We start from the raw sequence: 11,937 nt of genomic DNA, 5'->3' as shown, positions 1-11,937 counted from the left end.
CAATCCACTCGTGAGGCTTTCGCTATCGAGTACGGACCCCGGACATTCCATGCAATTTCTACGGAGTGTTAGCCAAATATATGAATTTTAAGCCAAAAGTAGGTCACTGTACGGCGGTCAATGAGAACCTAAATGTACAGTAACCTGAGACAATATGAAAGGGTAGCCCTTAAAAAGGCTGTTGATGCAAGCAAAAGGCCTGCCGTTCTACCCGTCTATTGTTTACCCGTGCTAGGGGCACACGCACCCTGGCACACCATTCTCGTCGTCTTAGCCTACTTTATAGGGCCACTCCCCTCGGCATTAGTCAGGACATCGGCAGCTGATCCTTAGTACAAGTTCTGATCTTTTGCGCCATCCGAAGTCTTCAAATCGTCTGCCGATGGCATGTGCCTTCTAAGCGATGAACACGCTAAGCTCCTCCAAAAACGTGCCTTATATAAACATTTGCGTGTGCATGGGTCAGCGCACGAACATACTAATATTACCAGCCAATAGTCTTCTTGTATTGTATCTAACTATAGGGATACCCGAACGGGAGTATCCGATTAAATTACAGCGATTTCCGTACAAGCTAAAGCCACCGGCATCATGCAGACGATAAATTATCTCGGAAACTTTTGGCGGGAAAAACGTCGGCTACTTACGCAACTAACACCGTACAATCAAATGGGCAGACAGCAGTTCAAACGTCGACAGCTGTACCAGTATATGAAAAAAACCTGCAAAAATAAAGCAAAATTTAGACATTAAACCTTGAAGGTCAAGGTCATCTATGAATGAAGGTCAAGTTTAGTCCAACTTAAAGGTCTTGTCCCAAGGATTATTGTGGCCAAGTATGAAGATATACACCAAGAACTTAAAAAGTTATGATCAAGATTAATGTTTGCAGACGGCAACAGGAATGCCAACATGACTGAAACAATATACTTCTATTTTTTTGTCAAGCTAAAAAGTAGTGTGTGGTCACTTGATTGTTTTTGTTCGCTGAATTATAGTTTTATTTGTGTTATAAAGTAGTATAGTGTCTAGTAAATCCTGCCATTCATAGTTTATGGTTGCTTTGAAGCCCAATCTCAGGATCATGTACTACGACTGTTTTGTCTTACAGCTAAAAAATCTTTCAGCTTTTTGTGCTATGTATCATTAGTCTCCGAAATATTGACCTTTTGTTTATATTAATATAACTGGAAGGAATAGGAAGAAACTCGGTCAAACGATTTACCATAGTCAACACTTCTATACAGTACACACTAGTTTTTAGTTAAATGTTTTAAATGCTTTGATACATGCGTATGTTATAGTATTCATTTTTTTTTTCAAGTGAAGGAAATTAAATCATAATCATATACATTGTATGAAATATTTCAATACATTTTACATGAAAAAACTGCAGTTTAAATTGTTCAATAGTGTGCTTCTTTGTGTAGAAATTGTTATTTTTAAAATTATTTCTGTCACCAAAAAAAGATTTTAGCGCATATTTTCCTCACACAAGTTATTTCCTTATTTTTTTACTTGCATTCTTGCTCTATTTTTTAAAATTATTACTCTGTTTTATGTATGATTTGTTGTTCAACTTTTTTTACTCTCGGTTTTGATTCAATAAAGTGTTTCACTGTTATTCGGAAGAAAAATGTATTAATTATTACAATGTTTTTGTCATATATATATGTAATCTTCATTTGTTTATTTCATCATTTAGATAATTAACATTCTTTGTATTAAAACTGAAACATGAACGGTTTCAACATATCCTAACATAATTTGTGTGTTTTAAATGATTTTAAATCTTGTACTTTTTGTTTGGGTGTAATTCGATTGGGACAATCTACATTATCAGTTGTTCTCAACTTACTGTAGTTAATGCATAGCTCTATACCTGCACTTAGGCACATATGTTGCAAAAATAATTTGTTTTCTTTCAATTTGGTTCATTACAAAATGTATTGGTCTTTTCATTTGTTGTGTGTTTTGACTAGTTTCTGCCATACATATGCACAGATTCAGCCTTATTTTTTTGCACAAATTCTTTTTTCATATTCCTGTGTTACTTTCATTTTATGGGATAAACCTAGTGATATTGAGATGTAACATAACACATTTTAGATTTCTTTATATTGTTTAATAAATGTTTAATATCATAGATGTAATAAATAAATATTGCACTAAAATAGCAAACAGATCTAAAGATGTACATCATCAACACAATAAACACAAATTAACATGATCACAAACAAACAGAAAATAACATGATCACAAACAAACAGAAAATAACATAATCACAAACATATCTCAAACAGAAATTAACATGATCACAAACAAACAGGAAAATAACATGATCACAAACATATCTCAAACAGAAATTAACATAATCACAAACAAACAGAAAATAACATGATCACAAACAAACAAACAGAAATTAACATAATCACAAACAAACAGAAAATGACATGATCACAAACAAACAAACAGAAAATAACATGATCACAAACAAACAAACAGAAAATAACATGATCACAAACAAACAGAAAATAACATGATCACAAACATAATATAATCACATGATGTTTTTCTGGTAGGACACTTACTGATTCTCTTGGATATCACACACCTATGAAAAGCCAGAATCTATTAAAACAAAATCAATATGTCAAATTGTAAAAAAAAAAAAAGCCAAAACAACTTTACAATTTAACTAAACATGCAAGTTTAAATTTACATTAACAATGAGAGGTTGCCTCCATTTGACGTGCATGTGTCAAGGAGATTGCCATTGGGGTGAAAATTTTGTTATCAAAAAGTGTATTTAATAGTTAACTTAGACTTCATAACAGAACATACTAAAATAAATGTTCCCCAATTGTTAAGAGATAGAATATTTTGTTTTTCTACTGGCTGAAATTTTCACTTGTGCAAGGACCAGTTCTATGGAAAGTCACCATAAAGTCCCCCCCCACAACCCCCCTCCCCTGAGTCAGACAAGTTGGGCATGGAATTTGCACATGTGAAGCAATGTTTAGAATATTCATTATGGCCTCAAATATCACTCTAACAAACACTTGTGTCATAAACTGGTAGTAAATGTATTTCAATTCCAGCAGATAATTTAATATTTCTTAAGGCTCCAACAACTTACACATAATTCTCTCTCCCCCCCCCCCCCCCACCCCCAAGATAAATCCTTAAGTCAAGCACAGTTTGAACTTGGCACACATTTTTACTGAAATGAGATCTACAAAGCTGTAAACAAGTACTGAATAATGGATAAGCAACATAACATATATGACAACTAAACCCTTAACCTGCTAAATCTATGTAATAAGACTCGCCCACCAATGAATCTGGACCAGTCCATTTGAATTTTATGTGGTTTCATTAAAGGCCCATTATGCCACAGAAATGTATTTATTTTTATTTTCCAAAAGCTTTTTATATTTGAAGGTCAATAACCTGAATTATCTTTTTCTTCTGTTCCTTTTTGGCAATAAGTACAGTTATTCATTCTGGAAACAGTAATTTAATAATTATCTAATACATAAATCTTTTTAAAAAAAAATTGTGTTCTAGATAATTAAGTACAGTTATTGCAATAGACATGTAGTATTTTGTATGAAAGTCAAAATACTACTTTGTTTACATTTTGCTACTTTTATGACCAATAATTTCACATTCAGCACTACTTTCTTCAGTACCTAATCGTTATAAAACTTTTATTTGCCCTTTTTATAGAAGGAAATATGTATTGTTTCTGAGACATAATGTGCCTTTAACAAAGTACAAAAACTGAGTGCCAACACTGCAGTGCCTGGTCAAGATTTTACACATGTACAGGCTGGCCTGGATGATGATCTACACTACAGTTAAAGACTAATCACTTTGGGTTTTGATTCCAGCAGGTAAAGGGAAAAATTGCCTTTAAATTTGATGAAATATAATTGAAATTAAGAAATGTTTATAATTTGAGCAAGCTAACAAGAAAGGCATTCAGGTAAATATGGCAGCTTGAATATATGGCAATGTGTCAAATCTTTAAAAGCTGTGCACAGCTATGTGGAAACCTACAAACAATATACACATATTGATATAAAAAATTTAAACCTACATATACTTTTTGAACAATTTGAATAAATAATAACCATGACCCCAAGCTTGTAAAATTATGACCCTGTAAACATGACCCTTGGCTCCTGACAGCTGTACTTTGAGCTTAAAACATAAAAAGTAAATTATCTTTATAACCTAGCCATCATCTTTGTTCTAAATGGGAATTCACCTGATGGTTGTTTACATATAAATAAGTTAACCCTGTGTCAAAGACTGCCTTAACATAAAGGTTATATAAAGAAAATCTGTGCAAAAAGGTAATAAAAAGAATATCTGACACAAATGAGCCGTGCCATGACAAAACCAACATAATGGGTTTGCGACCAGCATGGATCCAGACGAGCCCGCGCATCCGCGCAGTCTGATCAGGATCCATGCTGTCCGCTTACCAACCCTATTACAAGTAGAGAAACTGATAGCGAACAGCATGGATCCTGATCAGACTGCGCGGATGCGCAGGCTGGTCTGGATCCATGCTGGTCGCAAACGCACTTTGTTGGTTTTGTCATGACACGGCTCAAATGGCCATCTCTAAATCAACAAGCAACAAATAACCTGTTTTAAATGACCACCTGTTAAAGGTCAAAGTTTCAGTTTTTCATGATCTATCTTTTAAGGCATGATTTTACTATAAGGTTATCATCACACAAGTGCCAATCTGTTTTCCTTATTAAGCATTCGCGAAAACATGTGATATGTAAAACTTTTCATTGTAACCATTCACACAATTGTTGAAGATCTTCAAAGGTTGTTTGAGTTTCCATGTTACTAGTAACAAAATCTGTATCTGTTGATTCTACCTGTGTTTGGGTCTCAGTCTGTAATAATGGTTCTATAGTATCTAGAGACACAGTCTGTGTTTCTGTTTGAACTCTGACCTTTTCATCTTTTTCACCAAGTGGACTGTACTCTGATTGATCTGAGTTTCTAGAAGCATGAATCTTTCTAACAGACTGTGTTCCACTTTTATTTAATGATAAAGGTTCCCTAAAACAAGGACTGGTTGAAGATGAAACTTGAGAGCCAGTATTTCCTTCTATTCCAACTTCACTATATAATTTATCATTTTTGGTGTAACTGAAATTATCATCTGTGCCAATTGAAACTCCAACACACGCCCCTGTGGAGTTACTGGTTCCTACATCAGCCAAATTACCTCCTGTGAATGTATGGATGGTGCCTGGCAATAATGGTTTATCTAAAAGTCCAAGACTTGCCAAATCATCATCGTTCAATGTCTGGGTCTCCATATTTGTCATAACCATATCAAGAAAGTCAAGCCCTGCCCCCACACCAACTGTTTGAGTATTTGAATCAATAGGCTCAAAATTTTCCAAAAAACTGAAATCAACTGTCTGAGTATTCATATCAATGGTATGGGTATTTGCATCCAGGAAGTCAAGCTCGCTGGCTAGTTCACATGACTCTGTCCCTATGTCCTTTGTACTTGTTGATATACTTTGATTGTTGCCTGCACCAAACAGAAAATCAGCATTGTTGTTAAAAATTCCGCTTGACTGTAGTAAATGGTCAAATTCAGATGCCGACATAGCTTGTGCCCCCATATCAGTCATATGCCCTTGTTCTATATTGGTGAAGTGACCTTGACCTTGCTCTATATTTGTGAAGTGACCTTGACCTTGTTCTATATTTGTGAAGTGACCTTGTTCTGCACTTGACACATGGCCTTCACCTTTTAGGAAATTTTCTTCAAAAGGATCTACATCTGATGAAGAATAAGAACTGTGTTCAGAGTTTTGCTTTGTAGTCAGTCTGGATGCAGCTGACCCAATATGTACTCCTTGAAGAGGCACTGCAGTATATTCCGGTATGTCTGTAGAAGTTTCCTGCACATTTTTATCATTTGTCATGGAGCCTTGACCCTGCAGTTGTCTTGACTTCGATGGCATTACGTAATTCACAGATGTAGTTAAATTTTCATCATAAATTTGTACTGTATTATCATTAGGTTTCAAGACTGTCCTGTTTACAGGCAATGTATTTTCGTTACATACAGGTTCTATCAAAGCAGTGCCAATATTATCAGTCAGAGATTCTTGCAGTGTTTCAGTGGTATAATAAGAACTTGTTTGTCTACTAAGAGGAGCTTTGCTATGTCGCTCTTGCTGGTTGACAAGATATGATTGTAGTGTTTGTGTTGAAATTGATGGTGGTATATCGGTCATGGTTTGGCTCTCTGCCAAATTATGTGACGTCTCCGCCCTAATGTTCTGTTGTTTTACTTGGCTAAACGAATCAACCAGAACTGGCTTTGGCTTTTGTATACCTAGTCGATCATGTAACAAGTCATGTTTGTAAGGTTTCTGTGGAGTGACTTGCGATGCCACGGTCTTCTTTTCTATCTGGATATTCGCGTGTCTGAGAGCTGTTTCTATGATATAATCACCAGTTGTTTGTGTACTATTTACTGTAGGCACTCCTTTTTTCTTGATGAAACTTACAGAGGTCTGGATACCAGTGGTTGATTTCATTTTTTTTCTTCTCGGAGATGAAGGATTAAATTCTTTCTGCTGACTTAGCCTTCTTTTGACCAAATTTTGCTTCTTTGCTTTATCATTCCAATTTGAAGAATAGCTACCCTCTGTCAGATAATGTGAGTCAGGGGTCATTGGAATAATGACTTTTGTCTGTTCATTTGGACTTGTTGAAACACATTTTGTGTTCTGATGTGTTAATGTTTTGCTATAGAGAGTTCTATTTCCCTCTGTGTTATTTTTATTAAGGTTCAATGTATCTACTCCATATATATCTGTCTGAATCAACACATCCTGTCGTACAGCTGATATCACATGTCCTTCACCTTCATTGACCTTGACATCTGGCCTTATTCCGGAATAGACTGGTTTTTGTTTGACTGGTTTTGGTTGTATACTTCTATTTGGCTTGACTGGTTCCTTAGATTGTACAGGCACTAGTAACATAGGTTGTGTGATAATAGTGACCACCGGCTGAGTTGGCTGACTAGGCTTACTAATGGCATTTCTGAAACAAAAAGATAATAATATCAAAGTTATTATGAAATATTACAAAGCCTGTTAGAACATCTAATACTATTTATATCATCCTATCATCTGATAAAACAAGAGATCATCACCTTTTTTCCTATTGACACATGAAAGGAAAAGTCAGGGCTTTTTTCCCCCTTTTATAGCAGGCCCCTCTTTAAAATAATGCAGCTTTCCCTTTCAACAAGGTTTTTTTCCCCCTTTTGCAAAAATACTAAGTTGTTTTTCCCAAAATTAAAGTGAAGTGCCTCTTTATCAAACTGTGAAAAAAAACAACCATGAAAGTCTTAGATCAAGTGAAAATTAGAGAATGGTGATTGCAAAACTGTTACATGAAATAGCAACATATATGTTTCTTCATTTTTTTTAAACAAAGGATTTTAATCAATACTGACACTGGTAGATGAAACATATTCCAACAGCCCCACGGTTGATATGTTATATGTTTTATAGAATGTCTTACTGATATGTGAAAGTTTCTGAAGATTAAAAAACATCAATCATTATATACATGTATAGCAGTCTGTAATAAAATTTACTTCACTTACTGTTTCTTATCAGCCTTTTGTTTAGTCTGTCTCAAATATTCTTCTGGGTACGAGTGAGTCTGTCGTTTACAGTGCGTATGTAGAGCTTCCTTTGTTGTATATTTCACAGGACATGTGCCACAGCTATACAACACGCCACAACGTTCCTGATGCTGTTTCAAGTCACGATCTGTTAAGAATGCCGAGTCACAACGTTTACACAGGTATTCTCTCTCTGCATGAACTTTCAAGTAATGCTGGAATATAAAATTTGTGAAAATTAGTTAAATTGAATTTGAAAATTATATAACTTGTATGTCAAAATGTTTTTAAAGTTTTACTTATACATGTACACTGATAACAATTATCTTACTTATTTAAAACAAGTGGGCCATAATGGCCCTGAAGTCGCTCACCTGTATAAAGCGCCCCACCCCCAGCAGGGCCAATTTTAACCCAAGGGCTTTTATTTGAACAAACTTGGTAGACACCCATAAGAAGATGTTTCATGCTAAACATCTAAGCTTTAGCTCATTAGGTGTCTTAAAAAAAAACATTTTTTAAGTTTTTACTATGGGCGGGGCCAATTTTGACCCCAGGGCTTTTATTTGAACAAACTTTGTAGACACTTACTAGAAGATGTTTCATGCCTAATATCTCCGCTCTAGCTCTTTGGGTTCTTTAAAAGAAGATTTTTTAAGTTTTTACTATATGCATAATTTATAGGGAAAATCAATGACCCCCTGGGGCGGGGCCAATTTTGACCCCGGGGCTTTTATTTGAACAAACTTGGTAGACACTCATTAGAATATGTTTCATGCTAAATATCTCAGCTCTAGCTCTTTGGGTTCTTTAAAAGAAGATTTTTTAAGTTTTCACTTTCGGTTGCCATGGCAACCAGAGTTCTGCATGGAATTAAATTCTTTGAACAATTTTTAAAGGTGACCACCAAAGGAACATTCCTGTGAAGTTTGGATGAAATTGGTTTAGTGGTTTATGAGGAGATGTCATTTAAAGTAAAAGTTTACGGACGGACGCCGGACGAAAAGTGATCACAAAAGCTCACCCTGTCACTTTGTGACAGGTGAGCTAAAAAGTAAGATGAAGTTTCTTCCCAAACTTTGGAAAAGTATTGGAAAGTTGATTGTGTGTGTGCACTGTTTTGAAGAGTTGTCAGGCGGCTGGAAGCAAAAATGACTGCCTCATGCATTTTGGACGACCTCAAAATTTAGAAAACACTCTTTGTTGTATGTGATTGATATATTAAAACAAATCTTTTAAGAAATTGTATGGATAAGACAACCCTGCAAAAACTTAGTTACAATGAAACCTTACCTGTTTTACTAAACTGTAAGCATTAAAATACTTCTTGGATCCTTCACCATACATACACAAGTTGACTGGACAATGAAACCTAAACACTGTTTTATCAGCTGACTTTCTCTTGTGGAATAAACATTTGTCATTGTCAGTCTGGAAAAAGATAGAAAAATTAAGTACATGTATTAGTCTAAACTGAAAAATGAGCACATCAATCAAATTTAAACCAAAAATACAAACCAAAATGATCATGTATGTTATGTCTAAAAATAATCATTCATTCATGTCACTGATTTAAATAATATGTTTTGTCATTATATTTTAGTGGGATGAAGTGCCACAAATACAGCAAATTATCAAATAAATGGTACGGACTGTAGTACTTTAAACCAGAAACTTCAGTAAATTAGTCAATGCTTCCACGAAAAATGGAGGTTCCTACTCCTAGACAACACAGGAATGCCAATATGACTGTGATTTGAGAAAAAAAGAGGAAAATGAAAGCAAGGGGGGTCATGGGGGCTATAAAGGCCCCCATGCAGGTCAAGGGCAGAGCAAAGGTGGGGTCGAGGATTTTCATTCTTTCCGAAGGTCTAAAATTCATTTCCTTTTAGTGCCTTATCAAACATTTTCATTAACTAATATCACTTTTGCTAATCGGCAGACATTTTTTCTTTGAGTGACAGACTTCAACAGAAAGATGCTATGTTATGATTGGCCAGTATATGTCATGCTATTGTTCATTGGCTTACTATAATAGTTACAGTAACTAAACATATTCGAAAGGTGGTACCGTCTACATACACATGTATTTACAATTGGATAATAGACGGTAGTAAACTTGGAGAAAGAGATTTACATCATTAACAGGCCTCGACACTAACTTTTTTATCAGGTGGTAAGCCGGACCACTAGATTTGAAATTAAGGTGGTCCTTCAAGAAGTCAAGTGGTCAATTATTATTATTATATCAGTTTACTGCAAGTTTAGAAAAAAGTATGCTTAAAATTGATGACAAAGATGTATTATTAACCTTTAAAGAAAACAGACATTTTAGATATAATATTTTTATCTAATTATAAATTAAGGAGAGCAAGTTAATAGGTATTCTGTCGTGAAGTTATCTGTTTCTTTTTCATAGCTCATTCAAAAATACACAACAGGGCTCTTATTTGTGTTAACTTTTACATTGAAGTGATTTCTCCCTCAACTCAAGTTAGGGAATAGTGAAACCATTTGTGTCTGGTTTTTGCTTACTGTTATTCAAATATTCATTGCTGATACGTGGTATGTCTTATAATCATGATAATTACATGTATCTTTTATAGATTAACATTTTTGATAAAAACTAATAAATTTTCTTAAAACAAGAAAATATCTAAAGGATAAAATAAAAACAACTTTATATATAACTATAGTTTAGCTTATTTTTCTCACAGATTTATTATGAAAACAGAATTAACCGCCCTGTTGCTTGTTGGTTGATATTTATTTTTTACAATGAGTATTTTTAACCTTTTATTTAAAAAAAAAGTAATTTTAACTCTGGAAGAAATGGATCTCTTATCGTTAAACAGTTAAAATGGAGATAACTTAAGCAAAGAATTACTAGATGTATTTTTTCCAGTTCCTTTAGTTTGCTGCCATTATTCATGTACATGTATATGAAACTTAAAGTTCATACGGTATCCCATACAATATCACAATTACCATCGTCGGATACCCACGTGTGATTAACATGTAACATAACATAAATGTTAAAGGTTCCGCCGTGGTAATCCGACGATGCAGCATTAATAGCATTATTTGAATGCAATTTGTACCTAGCTTAATATCACAAATTCTTAACTCTTTTAACTTGCAAAGACAAAATTTTTAGCGATTTAAAATTAAAGTTATTGATGATTTAAGACCTTCTAATCAGATTAATCTATTAATGAACCATATACATGTTCATAGGACAAATGGTTTTAAACAAAATGTATAAAACATGTCTTGACCAAATCGCTATTCTCCCAAATGAGCCTTGCACAAACCAGAAAATTCAAGTGGTCCGACGGACCAGTGCATTTTAAAATTAGGTGGTCCTTGCCAAAATCAGGTGGTCTCGGACCAACGGACCACCGCTAATGTCGAGGCCTGATTAACAAAAGTGGTCCTAGAGACTAAGAAATATGTGGATTTCACTTAAAAATTGGCATTCTTGACAGCAACAAATACTGTTGCAATTATCAGCCTTATTATTGTAGCCGCCATTCCCAGATCAATTTGAACAAACCATGTGTCGAGACCTTCGTGAACTGAATAACTACAGATCAACCAGAGGCTACAGAACTCGACCACGCCCTTTTTTTCTACTGTATGTATTTAGAGGACTCTCCTCACTATAACAATAAAAGTGTTGTCAATTTTATTGATGTTATAACATTCCTGCAACAGCAGTCTGTGCTTGTGCAGGATAATTACCCTATACATGGGTATGTCTTACTCTTACACCTCTGTGAATACTCAAAATTAATCCTTGATCATTAGATCATAGACCGGACCCTCATAGACGACCATCTTAGACACTGTTAGACAAGTAAGAGACAAATGAACGAACCTTTATAAGGCCATGGGATTTCACTGTGTGCATTCTCAAGGCCCCACTGTGTGCAAAACTCTTTGTGCAGCCATCTTCAGTGCAAGAAACTCTGCCTTTTGTTGTCAAAAGCTGCTGTTTGGTTGGTACAACATTAACAATATTTTCAGTTTCCATTTCATCTTAGTCCAACAAAACGCTTTTTCCAATCATTCAAAGGAGTCAGACTTTAATTAAACTACCAAAAAGACTTTTTTTCACAAAAAGTTGTAAATCACATTCAATGTTTAAGCTATTTTAAATCTCACCTAATTCTATGGCAATGAAAGGAAAATTAAATTTGATTTGACATTTTCTACGGTGATTATTGCAATAG

General features: G+C 34.7%; 1 protein-coding gene across 2 annotated transcripts; it reads right to left on the bottom strand.

The window, feature by feature from the left end:
• Nucleotides 1-3,891: 3,891 nt before the first annotated feature.
• LOC132724550 (uncharacterized) lies at nucleotides 3,892-11,828 on the bottom strand. 2 transcript variants are annotated; one of them, XM_060709429.1, is made up of 5 exons: nucleotides 11,583-11,828; nucleotides 8,996-9,133; nucleotides 7,682-7,917; nucleotides 5,747-7,110; nucleotides 3,892-5,716 (listed from the first exon to the last, which is right to left on the bottom strand). In XM_060709429.1, the coding sequence occupies exons 1-5, from the start codon at nucleotides 11,736-11,738 to the stop codon at nucleotides 4,815-4,817; spliced, it is 2,796 nt and encodes a 931-aa protein (XP_060565412.1). In that variant the 5' UTR covers nucleotides 11,739-11,828; the 3' UTR covers nucleotides 3,892-4,814. The 2 variants fall into 2 exon arrangements, with proteins under 2 accessions (XP_060565412.1, XP_060565411.1); XM_060709428.1 differs by having other exon boundaries at nucleotides 3,892-7,110.
• Between the last annotated feature and the right edge of the window lie 109 nt (nucleotides 11,829-11,937).

The sequence above is a fragment of the Ruditapes philippinarum genome, unplaced genomic scaffold (assembly GCF_026571515.1).
Source record: "Ruditapes philippinarum isolate M1 unplaced genomic scaffold, ASM2657151v2 ctg257_1_1_1_1, whole genome shotgun sequence".
NCBI lineage: Eukaryota > Metazoa > Mollusca > Bivalvia > Venerida > Veneridae > Ruditapes > Ruditapes philippinarum.
Note: the sequence above shows the minus strand (reverse complement) of the source record. Positions and strands in the feature narration are given on the sequence as shown.

Coding starts and splice junctions, on each gene's coding strand:
- LOC132724550 (XM_060709428.1), bottom strand. CDS start 11,738: ATGGAAACTGAAAATATTGTTAATGTTGTACCAACCAAACAGCAGCTT. Junction 9,134..11,582: donor AATCCCATGGCCTTATAAAG/GTTCGTTCATTT, acceptor ATCTTTTTCCAG/ACTGACAATGACAAATGTTT. Junction 7,111..7,681: donor CAAAAGGCTGATAAGAAACA/GTAAGTGAAGTA, acceptor TTTTTGTTTCAG/AAATGCCATTAGTAAGCCTA.